This window comes from Vulpes lagopus, chromosome 2, assembly GCF_018345385.1.
Source record: "Vulpes lagopus strain Blue_001 chromosome 2, ASM1834538v1, whole genome shotgun sequence".
Classification (NCBI taxonomy): Eukaryota; Metazoa; Chordata; class Mammalia; order Carnivora; family Canidae; genus Vulpes; species Vulpes lagopus.
The window spans coordinates 80325575-80347457 of record NC_054825.1 but is presented as its reverse complement, the minus strand read 5'-3'; the positions used below and the strand labels follow the sequence as shown (position 1 = coordinate 80347457).

Below are 21883 nucleotides of genomic sequence, written 5' to 3'. Positions count from 1 at the left end.
GAACATGGAATAATCACAGGGCATTGTCCTTTTGTACTTTTCAATGAGAAAATAAATATGCAATGACATTTAGCGTACCTAGTGTGCCTAACGTCCATGTTTATGCTATTTATTGAAATGGCATTAGTAGCTAATATTTATTGAGGACTTACTATATGTCGGGCACTCTTCCAAGCACCTGACACAGATGCTGAATCCTCACTATAACCATCTAAGGCAGACACTATTATCACTCAGATTTAACACATGAGGAAATAGGCACAGAAGTGAAGAAACTGCCCCAAGGTCACGTATCCTAGTAAGAACTACTTTTTTTGCGGCGCCTGGGTGGCTCGGTCAGTTAGGTGTCTACCCTTGGCTTGGATAATGATCCTGGAGTCCTGGGATGGAGCCCCACCTTGGGCTCCCTGTTCACTGGGGAGCCTGCTTCTCCCTCTCCCTCTGGCCCTCCCCACCCACCTGCCCACTCATTCACTCTTTCTCTCCCAAATCAATCCATAAATAAATCAAATAATTACTTTTTGTACCATGGAGGTTTGGAAAAGCCAAATTAAATGTTACAAATTCATCTGACATGACTGATAACCTTGCCACCTCAAAACAAGACTGAGCCCCCTCTTGACCATCAGCCCTTGGAAGCACTGAATGTTAAAATGTCTTACTCATCTGTGTAACCGCCAGTCACTTGATCAGGGCCAGTGATAGAGTAGTTGGTCAACAGATGCTGAATGGACACCCTGCTTATTTCAGTTTAATGATATCTGTAGCTGTATGACAATTTGAAAGGGTTTTTAAAGGCTAGTACAATCTGAATTCATTTTGATGATCAAGTCCCTCATTTATTAAGCCTGTTAATTTGTCTGCCTGCCAATCTGTCTCTCATACACTGTGATAAATGATACACTGTCTTTTATGTTGACATTTTCATCCAAGGACCTTGATGTATATTATGAGCCTAATCCTTCTCGTAAAAATATTCATGCATTCTAAGCAGCTTATGCACTTAAAAAGTGAGGGTTCATCCATGGCTGGAAACTGGCAGGCAGCTCACTGTCCTGCTGCAAAGGTGTTTTGCTTGGCTGGAAGTGTTTAAGGATTTTTTATTTGAATGTGTATATCAGGCCCACCTTTCTATGCGGATAAAGCCCAATTCACACATCTAGTTACCTGCCTGGCCACCAAAGTGTTCAAGTTTGTGAGCCCTCTGGTGCCTGGAGATTCAGAGAAGACTGAATTTAAAGCCCCTGTATTTCTGGAGTTTAGAATCTATGGCTCATGCTTTAGGTTGACAGGAACCTCTTTATGTAATTGGGCAACGAAACAACTTTTATTCCAAGCTACTCCCTCCATGTATACAAACCTAATTCTCCTGGAGCACACCTGGAGTCCCTTCACTCCTATTTTCAAAGCATCCCTGAGATATCGTCATTATTACTACGTTTCTATAAATGCACAAATAATTAAAGCCCAGGGAAGGGCAGACAATCCTAAAGATACCTGATGATAGAAATCCCACCAAATAGAGCAAGTGCTTTAGCTCTGAGTTTACCTACTTGGCTCGTATGTTCTCTGCTATCTTTTTTCATTTCAAAATCCTGTTTGGAAAGAAATGAGATCTGTTCAAGATATCACTATGGTTCACTCTTGGACTCCCCTTTTCTGGCAGGTCTAGATAGAAGAGGGGTTGACTTGGGGGTAGATCACTGCTATAGTTCAGAACAACAGCTATGTGTCCTGATGACCGATGATGATGATCATGGACAGATGGAAGGGCTTGTGAGGGGTCCACACTGATCCAGGAGTGGCTGCCCTGTTTTTGACTTGACCTTTTGGATTCAGCTTTTGGTTTAACGTAGAGTTGTGGCCCCCTGGATCTCTTGTACTGCTCTAGGATGATTTACAGTCTGGATCTGGTCCATGGCATAGAGTGCAGCCAGTCCCAATCAATACCTCTTACAGCGTGGACATTTATGTGCCACTGATGGAGAACTTTCCATTTCTTCCTGTAGTCCCACTGACTTGCTCTCTCTGCTCAGGCCCATTAGAGAACTCAACTGTGAAATTATCAGAGAGTAAATGCGAGGCCCCACCACTGGTCTGCTGAGAAGCATGTACCTTCCAGTAAGAGCCTCTCCTATTTGCTCTGGTGGGAGACAGGCAGCTCTCCCTGGCATTCTCCCACGCCCCCCTGCCCTTTTTTTTGTTGGTTTCAGTAGAAACTGCTCTATGCTGGTATCAGGAATGCTGGGGCATTTGCTTGTGATAATGATGAGCAACCTATCAATAAACATGATAACCAATAATGGACTTTTGTCACTTGAACACTTTTCTACTTCAGGAAGGCAGCACCTTAGCTCTTACTCTGGCACAGAGTTACCCTAGGTTATCAAAATCTGAGACTTTCTTATACTAACTGTTGTTCCTGATTCTGAACCATGTAAAACAGAGTATGTATCAGCACTGAGTCCTGGCTGCAAACAGTACTCCTTCCAATGCTTGAAATGAGGTTGGCCACTTTCTCCCACATAGTTCAAGGCTTCCTCTCCCCTAATCAAAGGTCTTAAGTAGACCGAGATGAGAGAACGCAACTTCTGTGCCCCGATGCTCCCCCTGCTGCTCAGGGTTTCCCAAGATCCCGGGCATGATCACTCAGGCTTGGCGCTCTCCGCAATGTTCCCAAATGCTCTCATCCTTCACCAGTCCAATTCCTATTCCTTCAGGAACCGGCTCTGCTCAGCCGAAGATCATCATTAGTGGGTACCCACTGAGCTAACAATGTGGCATTTCCGCATTTTGATAGAGGGAAGTTCTTAAGTCTATGCCTTATTTCAAAGGCAGAATAAGAAAAATGGCTTTCTGTACACCCACAACCAAGCCAGATTTTCACTCTTACACTTGGTTCAAAGCTGTGCCACCTCGCTCCTCACACCGGTTGGCTCCTGTAGCATAAAACCGCACACAAACTGAACTCAGTGGAAAAGCCTTTGATGGCCCGCGAGCTTCTGCACAGGCAGCAGCAGTTCTGTATCCTGTCCTGCCTCTTTTGCACTCCTGAAGTAAAGCAGCAGCAAGCAGCTGTCACCCCAGAGGGGATGGTTCCATGTGGAGTGAAATTTCTGAAGCTCTCTGTAGTCTGATTTTAAGATAAAATGTTTGCTTTCCTTCTTCTTGGGTGTCAAATCCAGTAAAGGAGGTCTCAGCCTCCTCAAGTAGGCAAGCCTGTGTGGGGCAGGGGGAGACCTGAGTTCAGCAAGGGCATTCACTGCCCAAATGAGGTAGAGGGGAAAGGAAGAAACGGGGAGGGCTTGTGTCTCACCACCTCCTTCCCACAGGGCTGTGTCCCACCTAAAGGGACAACAGCCCGCTGTGCTCCCGTAGGTCAGCAACGTGCTCTGGGCTAGATGGGGCAAGAAGCCTGGGTGAGGAGAGAGACGGCACAGCTTTTATTCTTGAATACTGCACCATCGGGCTCAGAGCCCATCTGAACTTTGTTTTCTAACAATCAGGAATCAGAAAGGACAGAAGGAGGGGGAAAAATAATCCTGGCACCTCCCAAGGCTCCTCCCAGTAGCAGGATCAGGACCAGGGCGCTGGCACTTCTTCCTCCCTCTCTCTGACCTGAAAGAGGTGCTATGATGGCAAAACACACCAAAGCAAAGGAAACTGCGGTGGCTGGAAATGTCTTTGTCCCGAAAATACCCCAGTGGCTTCTGAACAAGAGGATGGCTGCGGGGACACCAGCCCGAAGCCCAGAAGACCCGACGCAGCCTCTGGGGAGAAGCGGTGCCTGCAGCCTCAGCATTGGCTGCCTTCCCACCACAAAAGCATCTGCTTCATCCAGGTGCGACTCAAAGGAACTCTGCAAAAGCCCTGAGTCCCCAGACAGATGCAGACCGAGGTAGCAAAATCCCTGGGAGGAAAAGCAGAGCTGGCTTTATTGCAAAGCTGGTCCCAATGCCCTGGAGGGAAAGGAAGAATGGGCTCCTAGAGGCAGTGGGAGGGAAGAAACAGGGGGGTAGCTGGAAAAGCAAGAGACATGGGATTCAGGAAGTAAAGGGGGTCCTATGGGATACAGTAGCCCTGCTAATCTTCTGAGGAGATGAAAAGTCTCTATTCTATTTGGTGGCTGCAATCCTGGGGTCCGCCTGGCCCTTTGAAGGCTCTTACACCCAGCAACTTGCCTTCTCAGTCAAGTTTTTTAGTTGAGTAACTTGAGATGCATTGGTGTTCGCTTTAGTCAAGTAATTTCCCAACACTGGGACTGGACCGACACCAGAGACAGTGTAAGAACCCTGGGCAGGGAGCAACAAGAGCTGGATCACTAGTAGGGCTGACATCCCACACAAGGGAAACAGTGATACTACCCTACCAAACACACCCTTGTCTCCCATTCGGGGTACTGCTGGAGTTACTGCTGTCTCTCATTACACTTCTGTGGAGCCATGAAAGCAGATTCCACCTTCATACAGTGGGGGAAATGAAACCTCAATTTTCTTAAATGACTCATTCAAGGTCACAGTGAGCCAGGGCTGAAATGAAGAATTCCTGCGTCTGAGTTGAATTTTTTTTTTTTAAAATTTTTTTATTACATTTCACTCCTACTGGATAACTCTTGTATCAAGGGTAGCTTAAAGACCAAGCTAATATAGAAGGGTTTATATGGATGAGGGATCGTGGAAAATGAGCTTACATACTGGTTTCACAGGACCTTCCCAGCCTATACCTGACATTGGTAAGAATCATTCAAAAGGATTTCAAGCCAATTAGAAAATGATGGAGTCAGTGGCTTCTACACTCAAAATTCTTTACATAGTAAAGGAAAACCCAACATTATGAAATAAAAAAAAATCCTTCCCGGGAAGGAGCGAAACAAAGGATCACCAAGCAAGCAGAAGAGGCAAATAAACACAGAGAGACATAATAAGATCTATGGTAGTACAAATCCTCTGAAAGTAACTACCGGAGTCTTTTGCTCTCCAGATAAACTCCTCCCACCCTTTTTCAATATTCTTCTCCTCACATCAATCCTAAGGAGCCTGGGATATAAATCTGTTTTTCCTTTAAATCAATACGGGGAAAGGCATGAAGAATTGTTTAAAACTGTATCTCACGGAAGGGTCCTCATCCTGCTTAATGGTCAAGTCAGCCGAAGACAAGATATGCACAGACCTCAGACGTCCACCTTCCCCACCTGCACACCTGTTCTTGGTCTCACTCCCCTTACACGGGGCCACAGCGTGTTCCAAGTATTCTACGTTCCAGTCACTATCGCCTTGTGATCCTGGAGCTCAGTAGCCTCAACTCCCTCAGGACACCCCCCTCCGCGGCAGTCAGGGCCTCAAGAGCCCGGGGCCAGCCCCTCACGCGGATGCGGCCCCTCTGACCCAAGCTCATTTCTCTGGGAGAAGCACTTGGCTTCCTTTGCACAGGCCCCCACAGAATTTCCCCAGGAAGGAGGGCTGCTGAGTGTCCCGCTCTTCTGTGACAGTTCCTTACTGAGATCAGTACTCCAGAGTCACGGGAGAGGACACGGAGAAGTTGGCAGGTGACACGAGCCCAGCGTGCTGGCACATTCCATGATTTTAAACATCGACCCTAGCTCAGCGGGAGGGCACAGCTCAGCGCCGACAGGGGCCTGCGTATCTGGGTCTGCACTCTCGCGCCCCTCCCAGGACTGCCCCTGTCCCCCTGAGACGCTCTGCTTGAAGGCCTAAATCACTCAGTCTACCTCCTCTGTGGGGAAAAGCGACGCAAAGCAAGCCGGTGGCTTCCTGCGGCTGTTAGTATGTGAGTGGGGTCTGCGGAGGGGAGAGCCGGCGGGGATCTATGAACCGCCAAGTGCAGGTTCGCTGTCCCCTCACCCTGGGACAACGTGCTCTGGAGGCGTGTGGGCTCACAGGAGGGCCACAGCACAGCTTCGGGGATTTGTCCCGGTCACCCTGCAGGGAGGAACCGGGCCCAGGGGAGCAGTGTTGGTCCTCAGCCCAAGCATCTCCGCTTGTCCCCCCAGAGTGCCAAGTTTACACGGAGGACAACTTTCCACATGGATGGCTGGATTAGGCACCTGTGAGCAACCTTTAATTAAAACCAACAGAAACGAGCCACTACCTCACTCTGAGTTGTCACAGTTAACTTTATGGTGGAGAGGGGGCTAGCAAGGATAAGGCTGTGGTATTTTTTTTGTCAAATGATGAGCTGAGGTTTGGAGGTCTTTCTTCCTTCCTTTGCTTTTTCAGTGGATCCCCTAGCTCCGGAGAAAGAAGTCAGGGGTGGGGAAGCGGAGAAGACAGCCACTCCCCTGCCCTCGCAGAGCCTAACGGGTGCCAGCTGCTCCGACCGGCTGGCAAGGGGGTCACTATCACTCCTGTCACTGTAACTTCTTGCTTCCAGATGAGTGGCTGGCAGGTGTATCTGCTTCTGAGCAGCTTCAGAGCCACGTCAGTGTCACTGATGACGTCAGCAGGATCACTCGGAAGGCAGGATGATGCCACTGCCAGCAGCAGTGGGAGGGAAGATTTTCCTGCTTAAAGAAAATTCTTAGGCTCTCTGGCTGACTCTCTCTCTCTCTCTCTCTCTCTCTCTCTCTCTCTCATTGACTTAAATGACTGCCAGTGACTGGAGAAGGCCAGAGAGGATATGTAGTCTTGCAGCCATTTGAAGGTCTGGGGTACAAGGGCATTTTGTTGACACCATGCACCTGCGCTTCCGAACCCCTTGGGTGGGGACGACCCCCACTGAGGAGAGAATGGGCTTCAAACATATGGGAGGACGCACCCAACATGACCCACCTCCCGGCAAGTGTCTGAAGCCCAGGGACACACACCTATTGTGATTACTGCAGCAAGCCTGGCCCATTTTGTGTCACAGATAGTTCCAGCTCCTTTTATTTTTGTTACTATCATAATAAACAGGATACTGTAACCACCAACAGCTTGACAAGGATCCTCAATGCAATGTTATTCTTTGGTCAGTTTTTTTTTTGTTGTTGTTGTTGTTGTTGTTTTTTAAGTAGGTTTAAAAGCCTCTATTGTCTAGAATGGCAATCTGTTAAAGTTCTCAGTTGCAAAGATAAAGTTCTTTTCCATCATTAAATATCAACCACCTTCCAGTCCAGGACAAATGTGAAGGTGAGGAGGCATTATATGACTGACATGTGGCCAAAATGCTTTAAAAGATATTGTTCTGGAGAAGCAAGAGGCCCTAAGGTGGGGCGGGGGGGGGGGGGGGGGAGTTCAAAGTGCAAAAGCTTCTCAAATCCAGGCATTTTCAAAGGTGAGAAAACCCACTCTGAGCACAGCCCTGTGATTCCTAACTTCCCCTAAAAGCAGCAAGATAAAGTCAAAATTCTGTGCAAATCAAAATTTATGGTGACTGGGTTTGCAGAAATAATTGTGCCTAATTCCTGGATATCGACAGATAGCGTCATGGGTCAGAAAGCAGCAGTGCCCATGACAGTGTATCGCGAGGACCACAGCCTGTGGCAAAGTGCTTCACACCGGGCCACCATGGGCGTTTAAGTCAACGTTACGTAATGACAATCATCAGCAACTTGCTGGGCAACTACAGCCAAGTGACTTGATTTCCTGTGCCTCCGTTTCACCACCTATTGTCTCCCCAATAAAACCACAGATGAAGATGTTCGCCAAGTTACTAAAGAACCCGCCTAGGACACATTCCAGGTGATTACTAGGAGCAATAATAATTGCCCCCAAGTCCCTGGAAGCCATAGCTGATATGCAGTACCTCTGCAACAGAGGTCCCTAGCCTGGGTCCTTGAAGCCTGCAGGGGGCCATGGATGGGCTTTGAAGGAAAGCCCAACTACTCTAATCTCTGGGATGGGACACCCATGACATAGAGCATTTAAGAACCACTGCTGTGCATTAAGCCTCGGTTACAAGGATACCAAAAACACGGACACTGCCTGATGGAAGAGGAAGAGCCGGGGAAGGTGACCACAGAAGCCAAGAGAAACACAAGGGGTGGTGGCTCTCAAGAAAACCGCCAGGCTTTCCCCTCAACCCTCTGAATCATCTAGTTCACACCGACCCAACCTCTCAGAATTGACTGATTTCTTCAGTCGGTGATGCTCGGGAGATCATTACTTATAAGCAGAAGGGACAACTGATTGAGAAGGGCGCAAGGCAGAGAGCACCTGAGGGGCCACCCTTCCTTCCAACGGCAAGGACACCTGTTGGAAGGAGAGCTTAGGGATTGCACAGGGCTTTGGGAGGATGAGCAGCTCTCCAGCCTGAGGGCATGAGGAGTGGCAGGTGTGAGGCCAGACGGACGCGAGTGCAGAGTGAGAAATGGGGAGGGAGTCTGGGTCCAGAGTGAAGGCACAGATAACTCTGGAATATCAGAGGATTATATCGGAAGGGCACCGGGATCCTCTGTATGTCCTAAATGAGACCCAAGCCCCAGCCCTGGCAGCGGAACCATGTCTGGAAGAGAAAGTGAAGGGTCTGGGAGACGGGGAGGGGACGGGGCACAGGGGGAGCTCAGAGCGGGGCAGAGGGGCCCGAATCTCATAATCCCGGGGCGCTAGACCGCGCGTATACAACGACCCAACACTCACGGAGCAGCTCACAGCTCACAAAACGCGGTGACATCCGCTATCTCATTTAATCCTTATCAGCCTGAAACGTCTCCATTTCACACGAGAGGAAACTGAGGCTAGGAAGGGCGGGTGGTGCGACTGCTCAAGGTCACCTGGCGGGGGCTGGCGCGGGGACGCCCCCGATGCCCCCACCTCCAGGACGCCCTCCGCCCCGCCTCGAAGGACTTCGCGCGAGCTCCGGGGGGGCAAAGCTGATGTGGCTACAGCGCACCCCCCCACGTCCCCTGGAACCTGGGGCGGAGCAGCGCCCTCCCGTGCCAGGAAGGGACCTGCGGGACGCGAGGCCGCCGACCGGGGTTTCCCCGTCCTGCGGGCTCCGGGCAGGCGCTCGGGGCTCGGGGCGCGGGGCGCGGGGCGCGGGGCTCGGGCTCGGGGGGCGCGCGGGCGGACTGTGTCCCGCGGCATCCGGGGCCGCTTCCCGCCCTGGGCTCCGCACGCCGCCCCTGCCCGGCGGGTTCTTTCCCGATGCCCCTGGGCAGGTGCACCCCGGGGGCGGCGGGCGCGGCGGGGGCCGGGGTGAGAGCGCCCGACTCCGGGGCGGGAGCCTCCCCCTGGGATCCCGCGGGTCGGGGCCGCCGCGAGCAAACCGCGGCTGCAAGTTTGGGCGCCGAAGGCTTCTGGGCAAGTAGCAAGTTGCCTGGGGAGCCAGGGGGGCCGGGTGGCCGGGGGTGGTCGGGGTGGCTGGGGTGGTCGGGGTGGCCGGGGGTGGCTGGGGGGGTCGGGGTGGCCGGGGGTGGCTGGGGTGGTCGGGGTGGCCGGGGGTGGCTGGGGGGGTCGGGGTGGCCGGGGTGGCCGGGGTGGCCCGGTGGCCGGGTGGCCGGGGTGGCCGGGGTGGCCCGGTGGCCGGGTGGCCGGGGTGGCCGGGGTGGCCGGGGTGGCCCGGTGGCCGGGTGGCCGGGGTGGTCGGGGTGGCCGGGGGTGGCTGGGGGGGTCGGGGGGGCCGGGGGGGTCGAGGGGGGCCGGGGGGGCCGGGGGGCCGGGGTGGCCGGGGTGGCCGGGTGGCCGGGGTGGCCGGGGTGGCCCGGTGGCCGGGTGGCCGGGGTGGCCGGGGTGGCCGGGGTGGCCGGGGTGGCCCGGTGGCCGGGTGGCCGGGGTGGCCGGGGTGGCCGGGGTGGCCCGGTGGCCGGGTGGCCGGGGTGGCCGGGGTGGCCGGGGTGGCCCGGTGGCCGGGTGGCCGGGGTGGCCGGGGGGGCCTGGGCGCGGGCAGGAGGAGGGTCCGTCCGCTCGCAGCCCCGACGGCCCGACCCGGCCTCGGGGACCCCGCTGGGCGCTGCGCCCCCGCCCGCCCCCGCCTCCCCCGCCTCCCCGCGCCGCGGAGACTCACAGTCCGCAGGAACTGGATCTCGTCCTCGCCTCCTTCTGCCCCTTCGGCCATGGCTTCCGAGGCGGCGCTGCCCCAGCGCCCGGCGCCCCCGCTCCCCGGCCGCCGCTCCGCGCTCTCGCCGCGTCCTCCCGGCGGCTCCTCCTCCCTCCCCCCTCCTCCGGCTCAGCCTCAGCAGCGCCAGCCGCCCGGGCCGCCCGGGAGCTGGGCTACCCGCCCCCGCACTGCAGAGCGCCGGCGCCGCCCGCCCCCCGCCCCCCGCCTCTCCCCTCGCCTCGCGCCCCGGCAAGTGCAGCGCCAGGCGCCGAGCCCGGGGAGGGTGCGGTGGGGCCCCCCCCGCGGCCCCAGCCCCCGCGCTCTGCGGCGGCGACACGGTGCCCCCCGCCCGCTCGGCCCCTGCGCCCTGCCCTGCGCCCACGTGCCGGCTGCGGACGCAGCGCCCGGCGCGCCCGGGTCCCCGGTTGGGCCGGCACCGAGGGGCGGGCAGGGGCGCGCGGGGCTCCGAGGCGCGGACGGAGAGGGGGCGACCGACTGCGCGCAGCGCGGCTGCGACTCCCCGCGCGGCCCCTTCCTCCTCGAGAGCGCGCCCCCGCCTCAAGCCCACCCGCGCATCCCCTGACCCCGCGGCGGTCCACCGCTGCCCGACGGAGGAAGCGCTCCCCGCCGCTCAGGCGGCTTCTGGGGCTCCCGGGGCCGCCCGAAGGCAGAGGCCCGGAGGCGTCGGGACCATCAGAAGGCGGCCCCGTCTCTGCCGACCCATCACCGAAACCTGAGGCTGCGGCCCGCGGACCCTAAAAGGGGTAGCGGAGGAGACACAGTGGGGCCCTCCCAGGTCCTCGGGCTGCCCACACCCCACCCAGCCTCGGGTGGCTTTCCGGGGCTCAGAGCTGTAGGCTTGGTCCCTGCTACAGCTGAGGGTGCAGGGTGCCACCTTCTGTCTGCTGGCCAGGAAGCTCAGGGCCAGGGCAAGAGGAGGATTCAAAGAACGGGGCACCAGGAAGACCTGTAGACCCATGACGAAGAGGAACCCAGAGGACGCACGGGGGACGGTCCTGAGCTGACGGTAACGGAGGACACCCGAGACCCCACCCAACTGTATAGCTGCTTTGTGGGTGGGCTCGCTCTTGGTTCTGCCCGAAAGACCAGACCTTTCTTGAGTTCTAGTCCCACGTTTTCTACCAGACGTCAGAGACGTTAAGAAAAATTATGTTTTTCTTGTATTGTACCCAAACTGCTTTCTCTAGAGCTGCACCTTGGCCCTGCTGCCTCCTCCGAACCTCATCTGCATGCTGCGGACTTTGCATATCGGACGGCACCCACCACACTCACGTGACCACCACACATGCTTCCTTCCTTCTGGTTAAAGATCCTCTTGCCCTCACCATTACCTGTTGCATGGTTTTCAGAGCCTTTATCACTAAAGGTAACGGCTTTGTTATTAGCATTCCAGTTTGTCTTATTCCTCCCAAATTGCAGTGCAGTCCTCCCTGGTTTTGGACAGTCTGTGTATGCTGCCTAAGAATGGACTGGCTTTGAAGCAGTGGTACCTATTACTTTTACATTTAACTAGAATTTCTAGGGTTGTTTTTTTTTTTTCTTCTCTCCAACGTGAACCACTAAAGTCAAGTCTTTGCCATTTTTGTCATGTCTAAGTACTTAAGGACCACCTTTTAAAAATATTAGATATTTTTGGATCTATATTATGCCATCCAAAGTGTTAGTTATCACTAAACTATGATGTGGCTTACCCCTGGGCCCCTTCTTGGGTTAATTTTATACTTTTGTTTATGATTATTTAATAGGTAAAGAACCTTCCTAAGTATAGTCTTTTGCAGCCCAAATTTCTTGTTCTTGAGGAGACTACAAAAGACTTTTTCGCGTACTTTCCTGAAATCAAAGTCCACGAAGTAGGATACTATTTGTTTTATCAGTCAAATAACTCCACCATGAAAAGGAGGTGGAAAGGGAGCATATGACACCATTATACTTGGATCTACTTGGGTTCCTGGTGATCCTTGCATCTCTTTAGTGTGCTCAAACGTGGGCTTTTTAATTACCCAGTCTAGGCTTTATTCTGCAGCTCAGCCTATAGTTATGTTTTCACCTTAAAGTAGGGAGAAATGTAGACATTCACTTCTATGTGAAATCCTCCTTCATTCTCTAAAATGTCCCCAAAATTCATCAATAATGATGCTGTATTTAGGTGCTCAAATTATTTCACCACTTTAGAGTTCAATTCGTCCAGGTCAACAGATAGAAGATGGACTATGTCAGCCAAAGTCCTTGACCTCAGGGATAGCTGAAAGAGTGGGAAGAAAGGAAAGTAGGACAAGTAAGGTAGGAAGGTAGGTAGGTAGGTAGGTAGGTAGATTTTAGACACTACCTGAGTTAGATTAATGACTTTTTTTTTTTTTTTGTGCTTCGGATTTTAGAAGAAAAGATTTGTTTCCATTTGAAACAAATCTGTTATTAGTTTTGTTATTAGTTCTCCCAACAAGTCTAGGACAGAATAAACTAAGATCGAATTACTTGCCTAAATTTATATACCTGGTTAGTGGGAGAGCTAGCAACCCAAACTGGATTGCCTGACTCCAAGACTAATGCATTTCAGTACTTTTTACACTACATTACTTTGCTTCTAGGACAGCAGGTCCGATTCATATGCCCCTCTCCACCACCCTATCTACGTCCTCCACATACTGGGTTTGCTCCTCTATCCTGCATTTTAAATTAAGTCTCTCCCTAAACCCAGTATTCTTTGTAGACGGCCAAGGACTTGGACCTAGGTTTTAGAGGGTATAGCAGCTACTATAGTCTAATAGGAAAAACAAAACAAGCCTCCCAGGTTTTAAATCCTTTCTCTGATAGAGAAAGCCATCAGCCATTAGTAGCCATCCACCATCACCTTCAGTGAGGTGCCCACAGAGCAATAACATACTTAGAGGATGCTGGAGTTGTTCAAAGCCAGCCCTGCCGACCAGCAGCATTTAAATGTCGGGGTGCTATGCAGCAAATATCAACAATAGCTAGAAGCACATAATAACAACCGTATGCCTATGGGGCCAAACTAGAAGTTCTTCATTTTTATCTTTTCAGCATGTCCTTACCTTTTACATATATAATTTGTCAAAGGCTTGACAAAATCTGAAGGCTGATTATTGAAATAAAATTCTATCTCCACACACCCCCACCCCCACCCAGGCAGATTCTCAAATGGAGTATTTGGTCCTGAGGATTTTCTCACATAACAGGGCTTCTTATATGTCCTTTACCAGCAAGACTGATACAGCTTTAAAATACTAATGTGGCCATGGTCACCTAATTCAGCATGTCATTGGCTCTGCTTTCTCCTAGTGGCCAATCATCCATGTGGTGTTAATGAGGCCAGGGTTGTGGATTCAGTTCCAGGAGGGCTAGTTGGCTTCACTCTGTTTGGTGACCCAAGACCCTGGCCCCTTCGCTCTGGCCAAGAGCCTCAACTCTTGGTGGGTTTAGCCATAGAGAATGCAGGCCCAAGCCAGGGGGACTCACTGAGATCTACCACGCTTAGAGACCACAGATGTGGAGATAACCTTCGCCCATATTGTTGGTGATATGTTAAACTGTACACAACATTGAATCTGTCTTCAGTATCCATTTTGGCCTTACCTCCTGAGGACAGCAGGCATCTATTTGCTGAAAATACATTTCTTCAGCTAATTGCTTTCATGGCTTTGGTCTGCATTGACCTGGGCTCCACTTAAGGGAAGTATAAAAAGCAAAGATGGAAGGACTGTCCAGGTGAGGGAGCTGATCCCACTAGCTGCCATCTTTTTTTTTTTTTTTTTTACGCATTACCATATCCAGAAGTACTATCCATATAGCGACTGAAGATTCATTTATTTTTCCATGAGCAAAGGTAAAAACCCACCTTTCTGTACCTTTCCTTCAAGTGTTTACATTGTAAAACTGTTACTGGCGATAGGGCGAGAAGGTATTGTCACCAGTTAAGCTCACGAACAGAAATAATTCCTAAAAGGACACCTGCTTTTGATTTGGTGCTAATAGGAAGGATGGCATACCCACTTACAGAAGTCTTTTTTTTTTTTTTTTAATGTGAAGAAATGATTAGTCATTAGTTCCCAAGATCTTTGCAGTAAACTACTAAATTGATGTATTTCTCTGGTCCAGAGAAATGGAAGCCACACCAAAAAAGCCTTGGCTCAAAATCCTTTCTTCATTAGGGAGGGCACGGGTGCAGGAAAACATTTTTTTTTTTTCCTGAAGTTATCTGTTTGAGCTTTTATGAAAGTCAACGACATTTCATCTGCTTAACACAGCAAGGATCCACAGTTATGGACGCTTCCTGCAGCCAGACACACAGAGATGTCCCTTTTTTCCCCTGGCACCTAAAGATTGGAAGATTACATAATAAGGTCAAAGTGAATAAGCCATGCTGGTGAAAGCATCCTGAAACAAAACTGCCCAAAGAGGGGGCAGCTTCTGAGTTGTCGTGGAGGTGGAGGCAAGGTGGGCACACCTGCAGAAGCTTGGGAGGCAGATCCTCTCCTGAAATACTTCATTTGCATTTACCTCCAGGTCAACTCTGTTTAACGTTACTTCAGCTAGTCCTCTGGCCATTGTATCGCATAGACTTTGACATAAAATAAGCTGAGGATCTGGGTCCTGGATAAGACTCTACAATTTAGGGATTACATGCCCCTGAGCAAGTGTTTTCAACTCTCAGAGCCAATTTCATCTTCTGAAAAATGGGGGGGTGAAAATACCTACTTCACCAAGTTATTTTAAGAATTAAATGATTTAGTGATTAGAAAATGCTTAGCAGAGTGTCTTGTAAAAGGGCTCAGCATAAAGTCCTGAGGTAGCTCCTGAAGATGGGTCCCCTTCCCTCCCCCTCCAGGGTATTGGTCTCCAAAGCCTGCTCCTCAGGTCTGCCAACAATTCCTGCTTCTCTAAAAGTTCCTTGCTCATTTGACTTTTCCTGAGGCCTTTCCTCCCCCACCCGTCAAAAAAGACACAGTTCCTCTCATTTTAGGGAACAATTTCCTGCCCCAATAAGCAAAACATTCTAGGCCTGTCTCATGCATTGCAAGTTAATGGAACACCATTAACACCAATACCACTTTTTGGTGTTTGTTTCCCAGGGAGCTTTATTCTGAGCTGTATCATGTCTGCTTCTTTAATAAGAAATGTATTCTGTTGCTATGGCATATTGAAATGCATGCCTTCTTCTGGAAGGTAAATCGTTGTCGGTGCCTACCTGCCTCAGGTTTTCCCTAGGGCATTATGAAATTGAGATCTAGTGCTTTATGAAACTATGCTTAATCAGATAAGTCTCACTTACACTAAACTCAATGCCTTTGATTCTAATTTCTGCATTTTAATTTCTCCTGCAGTTCAGTGGCACAGATTTATTGAAGCTGCTGCCAGCAACAATTTGCTCTGACCCACTACCGTTTTAATAGTTGCTGCCGAAATAGGTGGGTGTACAGTGGGAAGGAAATGAATGGAGATTCATTTATTGAATCTTAATTAATGAATGGAGTGTCATTTACTTCAGGTGCCAGGGTGAGACCCACATTGCAGTAGGTAAAAATATAGATGAATACTCTTTCTTCTGGTTCTAGAGTATGTTTCTATGACCAACCCTGGGTTCAGTTTATCTCTACAGGCTCTTTGGAGCAGATCTAATTTCCAGCATCTCTGACCTGGTGAAATGTCCTTTAAAGTGATTCAAAGAATTAAAGCACAGCATCTTTCTCATGACATGGCAAGGATGCACAATTTTCTGTTGGCATTCAGAGCTCCAGGGTCCTGGCACATGAGTTCTACTTTTGAAGTACCTAGGCAACATATCACAGTGGCTGACAAGTACGACTGGACGCTCCCAGACTCTATTAAGAGCAGTGCTGCTGGGTGACCTGTTACTTTCATCTGAGATCCAAATAAAAGTCAGATGTTTTAAACTCTACACACCATGTTCAATCTAGAATTTAAAGAGGACATAAGCATTCAAGTCCAGTGAGTCCTTGGGCCAGTAAAACCTAGAGAAAATTTTCAGCAGTACCAGGAGGTTGCCAGTTTTTTACGTTGCTGTTTAAGCATGTTAAAAATCCAACTGCTAATGCCTATGACCATTGTTTTATTAAAGAAAGGCCATTTTAACATAACAGTAAAAAAGGAGAAGTCTTTTGGAGGTGGCTGATACAGAGGAAGAGGGGGAGAAAATCTCCTGCAGACAGGCCACCCAAGTGCAGAGCTCAATGACAAGGGGCTCAGGCTCACAACACTGAGATCGTGACATGAGCTGAAATCCAGGGTTGGACGCTTAACTGCTGAGCCACCCAGGAGCCCCTGAGAAGGACAAGTCTTAGAATTAAAAATAAACAAATTCAACTTTAAATAAGTCACTCCATCATTTCTCTCTCTCTGTCTTTCTCTCTCCCCTCCCTCCCTCCTTCCTTCACTGCAAAGGAAATGAAAACATCATCAGAGATCAGCACTGGTTTGGGAATTACCAATAAAGTGAACCTCCTCACTTTAAGATGAGGAAACTGAGGCTCTCTGAGGTGAACTAAATTAATGAAAGCTGGGACCAGAGCCCAGAACTCCTGGCTCCTCGTCTAGTATTTATTTTCTTCGTAATGGAATTCAGGGTAATGGCCCAGAGGTACAGCAAGATCCTGGAGTGTCTTCTTAATCATCAAATACAACTATGCTGTCTTTTATAAAGTTGTGATGTTAAGTGCTATGGTCGAATTATTTACAACAATACATGGAAGGAGATTCTCTAGTGATAAGCTGAAGAACTTACTTGTTCCCTGAGGGATTATCACTAGTCTTTAAAACCAATAACAACAAACCAACCCAGAAAGTTAAAATTGAGATCACTCATAAAGATTCCTAACGACACATTTATTATACATTTAAACAGTGTGTTGAGGACCTTCTCTACTAAGCCCACTTCTCCACACTGACTGGCTTCTTCTTCTTCTTCTTCCCAATGTCTGTCTGTCTGTCTGTCTCTCTCTTTCTGTTATGGGTACCACCATCCTGTTGTGCCCAAGATTACGTATCCGAGAAACCACCAAGGAGCCGACACCAATGCAAACACACGAGGGTTTATTTACAAGCTCGAGCTTGGATCCAAGTACACCCGACACAGCCGAGCAGGGACTTGGACCCCGAGGTGGGTTCCAGCTTAGTTTTATGGGCTGGTCTAGGGGATCTCCAGAAGGGGGGGAGGAATTTCTCAAGTTCTGTTTACATTCTGATATGGGGCTTTCAAGAGCATTAAGCTCTGTTCGCATTCTAATATGGGGCTTTCTAGGGCGTTAAGCTGCAAGCTGTTTTTTTCCTGTAACTGAAGTAAGGTAAAGTTCAGCTCTTATTCACAGGGGCCTGGGATGGCTGTACTTGTGCTAACGCTGAACTTAAGGTGGAATGGCCTTAATTTTCTCAGCTTCCACACATCCATGGAGGAACAATCCCTGGAACCAGACACTGGCAAGGGAACTAGCAGAAACAATGAGTGCCACTCTATCAAAACATGAGGACACACACTTTTCCCTATTGCACACCCTGCTCTGGCCTCCAAACTGAGTCTGGCAGGTAAGCAACAAGTAATATCTCCACTATTCACCTCTAAGCTATCCACACTTAGAACATTTAAAAGCAAAGGCAGGATTCAGGAGTCAATGAGAGAAAATGAGCTTTGCCAAGGAAGGCAACTGTGATTCTTATCCAATGGCAACATATCTACTTGGATCAATAAATTTCAGTTTCTTCATCAGGGAAATCTATGCTTCCAGTCCTGCCCCCAACACATATTAACTTTGTAAGCTCAGGTAATACAATTAACCTTTCTTTGCCTCAATTTCCTTATATGAAAGATGAAAACAAAATGAAAAAAAGTTAATTGGGAGCAGGAGAATTGAAATAGTCAATATCTGTAAAGCTTTTAGAATAATGATTGGTAATGAACAGAAGCTCAGTTACTACTGTCTGGTTTCCCCAGAAGCAGACCCTAAAACAAGGATTTGGAAGATGATCCCAGAAAATAATTGTAATGCTGAAGTGACACAGGGAAGGGGAAGCAAGTCAGCAAGGGTTAAGTCATCAAGCCAGTCACTGTGAGAATGTGGAGCCTAATCTCATCAGGGAACTCTGGGAGTCCCTGAGGAACACCCACCTTGGAGTCACCCCCCAGAAGGCTAAGGAAGCTGGGGCATTCACAGGAATTTACATACTATCTCTAGTCAGTCAGTGGTTGAAAACTGCTATCAGGCATGTGACTCCTCTGGTTATTTCCACTTGCTCCAGCTGCCAGAGAGCTGTCAGGCAGTTGGAAACTGGGCTGGCAAGTACCCTACAATGGTAGGGCCCAAGGAGTTTGGAGGACTGTCTATGCTCAGTAAATATTCTATCTTCATCATCATCACTGAAGTCCAAAGGCAAAACCTATGAAAGCCCAGGGCTCTTCTGGCTAAAGCTGATGGGAGGGAGAGGGGGTTTGGGGCCCAGGATTTGGCACTGGGAGCCCAATTTTCCTCATCCCAGGTGACGTACCTAAATCGACTCTATGGAATCTCAGAGATCCACAGAGTAGTTTGTGGGTCACCGCTCATGGCCTACTTACTACTGGGAATGATTAAAAGAAGGTAAAACTCCCCTTCTATCCTAGAGGAACTGCAACTTTGTTTTAGAGACAAACTATAAGCATAATACAGTAAGGTAAGCAGTACAGTTAGGACTTACCAAGTGTCCAGTGAATTGGGGCAGAAATTATCTGGAGAGGTGAGATTGCAATTGGCTGGAGCAATCAGAATAAGCTCCATTGATTGGATTAATTAGGATTAAACTAAGCCTATAGGATCCTATAGGATGATTAGTTTTCAATGAGAAGAACACAGGGATGGTAAAATTTCCAGGAAGTAGCAATACACTGATTGAGTCCAAGAGTTCCCCTGATCTAGATCCTGGCTGTCAATATTGAAGGCCTGGGAACTGGGATCACTGCTTAACACAATCCCTCAATTATCCTGCAATTGCAAAGTGCTTTTTGCTAGTGGTGAGGCCCTTGTCCCCAAACCACAACTCCCAGGCAGGTACAGCTTTCAATCTCTCTATCTCAACTACGCCACTGACCTTCCGTTTTATTTATTTATTTATTTATTTATTTATTTATTTATTTATTTTTACCTTCCATTTTAAACATTGTCACCAATACCATAATAATAGTGATTAACAACTCTGTGAGGTAGGCATTTAGGTTGCCATCTTATAGAGGAGGAGATTGAGAGGTAATGGTTAAGGAATCTCCCTAAAGTCCCACCACTAAACTTGGGGTGGCACCTCAGTGTATCTGATTTCAAAAGCCAGACCAAATCACTATGCTTTGATGCCTGCAGTTCAAGCACGCAAAGAAAAAGATCTCTTAATTACTTTAAATATGGGATAATTAAATTAGATCTTGCAGATTGATCCAAAGCCCATATAGTTAGAGGATGTTTAGTCTCCCTTAGCGTCAACACAGCTATGGGGACTCCTTCTAAGGCTACATCTATCCCAGCAGCTGCTGCAAGCTTATGGGAAACAAATTGAGATGGGACGAAAGGAAAGAGATTGAAATTCATTTGAGTGTCAGCTTTCTTACCTTGGTCAACAGATGGTACATTTATGGCATTCTTGGATCTCTAGAGTGGAAGAATTCCTTGAGATCTGAGTTCAACCCTGTTTCTGCAAAATTGCAAGGCTTGTTCAGCACTTATCATTCCATCTGTTACCTTTTGGCAGTTGCTGCTGTTGTTTTTTAATCAAAACTACTCGGGGGGAAAAAATTTAAAAAAATAAAATAAATAAAAATTAAAACAAACAAACAAACAAAAAGACTACTCGGGGATCCCTGGGTGGCTCAGTGGTTTGGCGCCTGCCTTTGGCCCAGGGCGCTATCCTGGAGTCCTGGGATCGAGTCCCGCATCGGGCTCCAGGCATGGAGCCTGCTTCTCCCTCCTCCTGTGTCTCTGCCTCTCTCTCTCTCACTATGTCTATCATAAAATAAATAAATAAATCTTTAAAAAAAAAATCCTACTCATTACTTGAAGCTTCCCTTCACTATATCAGATGTGTTAAAGATTCACTCACTCACTCATTTGTTCATTCATTCATTCATTCCCAACAAGACAGCTTAGAAAGGCAGAGAGGGTAAAATGTTATCTTTCATTTACATATCAAAAAAGGGAGATGATCAATACTGACCTTTAATTTTGGTCTTTCCTTTTGCAGACTCCCCGCTTCTCCCATCCCCACAGTGTGCCGAGAGCAAAAGGTTCTTCAAGATTCTGGAGTAGATCACAGCAGATGCAGCCTTTGCTCAGGATTCTTTGTAAGTGATGGCTCACCAATCCCTGAAGCCAGAGGTGTTTTCCATTTTTCAGCAGTGACTCCATGACCAGGTGCTGAAGATCCTTAGGTAAAATCACATCATGATGAAAGGAATAAAGTATGAGAAGAAGGTTGTGGAAGATATTTCCCTAATACTTAAGAAATCTTTTAGGATATTCTGGGCTCAGCGAGGCACTAGGCTCTCTGGGACCACCTGTGTCTTTGGACATGCCACTCCAAATTTATTTTGTTTTATTTATTTATTTTTTTAAAGATTTTATTTATTTATTCACGAGACACACACACACACACACACACACAGAGAGGGGGGGGGGCAGAGATACAGACAGAGGGAGAAGCAGGCTCCATGCAGGGAGCCCCATGCGGGACTTGATCCTGGCTCTCCAGGATAACGCCCTGGGCTGAAGGCAGGTACTAAACTACTGAGCCACCCAGGGATCCCCTGCCGCTCCAAATTTAGAACTGCTTGAAGCCAGCAGGAGCTTGGGAAGTTAACGTTGAAAATTTAAGGCCAACTCCCGGAGGGACAGCAATTAGTCTTAATTGCCTGCTGGTGACACTGCATGTTCCTCTAGAAGAATATACACAGTGATCCTTCTCTAAACTTTTTTTTTTCAACAAAACAAAACAAAACTTTTTTTTTTCTTCCCTAAACTTTTAATGATGATGATGACAGTAAGAGTAGCAATAGCAGCAGCAGGCTAACATTTCCTGTGCATTCACTGTGTGCTAGGCACTGTTAAGTGCTCGTAAGATTAAATCATTTAATCTTCGAGTAGTCCTCTGCAGATTATTGTCTATATTTTACAAATCAGTTAGCTGAGGCATAAAATTCAAGTTATTTGCCCAAGGTCACATAGTAAATAAATGGTAGGATTTAAATTCAGGCAGTCTATATTAGTTATCTACTACTGTAGATAGGGTAGGGTAACAAATTACCCCCAAAACTTAGTGACTTAAAACAATATTATCGCACAGTTCAGATTCAGATCAGGAATCTGAAGTTGGCTTAGCTGGGTCTTCTGACTTCCAGATCTCTCACAGGCTGCATTCAACATGTAAGCAAGGCCGCTCATACGAGGGAAGGATCTATTTCCAACATCTCTCACATGTTTATTGACAGGATTCAGTTCTTTGTGGGTTGTCAGACTGAGGCTTCTGCTCCTCTCTGACTATTGGACAGAAGCTGCTCCAGTTCCTTGCACATGGGCTTCTTCACAGGGAAGCTTACAACATGATAGCTTGCTTCATTAGAGCAAGTAAACAAGAAGAGAGAAAGACATCAAAAATGCTGCCAAAATGGAAATCACTAATTGCAGAAGGGACAACCCATCACTACCATATTCTATTCTTTAGAAGTGATTCACTGAGCCAATCCACACTGAAGAGTGCATAATACAGAAGCTGTGAATGCAGAGGGCAGGATCCTTGGGGTCCATCTTAAAGGATGCCTCCCACACAGCCTGATACAGAGCCCAAGGCCTTGACCAAGAGAAAAGAAGGGTCACACATTTTTCCCCTGGTTAAATTCAGAAGGACC

The 21883-nt window shown here is 48.8% G+C and overlaps 1 protein-coding gene and 1 long non-coding RNA gene across 6 annotated transcripts in view; one reads left to right on the top strand and one right to left on the bottom strand.

Annotated features, from left to right (window-relative positions):
* Nucleotides 1-10034, bottom strand: part of RYR3 (ryanodine receptor 3) — a 508658-nt gene extending 498624 nt beyond the window's left edge. For all 4 annotated transcript variants that reach the window (XM_041743628.1, XM_041743630.1, XM_041743629.1 and 1 more), the window contains exon 1: nt 9943-10034. In XM_041743628.1, the coding sequence (XP_041599562.1) occupies nt 9943-9993 (51 nt within the window). In that variant the 5' untranslated portion in view covers nt 9994-10034. The remainder of the gene's footprint in view (nt 1-9942) is intronic.
* A 148-nt stretch (nt 10035-10182) lies between these two features.
* Nucleotides 10183-20675, top strand: LOC121484402. 2 transcript variants are annotated; one of them, XR_005986020.1, is made up of 4 exons: nt 10183-11002; nt 11184-11362; nt 15336-15419; nt 20224-20675. It is a non-coding gene; the product is annotated as an uncharacterized LOC121484402 (long non-coding RNA). The 2 variants fall into 2 exon arrangements; XR_005986021.1 differs by lacking the exon at nt 20224-20675 and adding an exon at nt 17007-17051 and having other exon boundaries at nt 10183-11362.
* The last annotated feature ends 1208 nt before the right edge of the window (nt 20676-21883 follow it).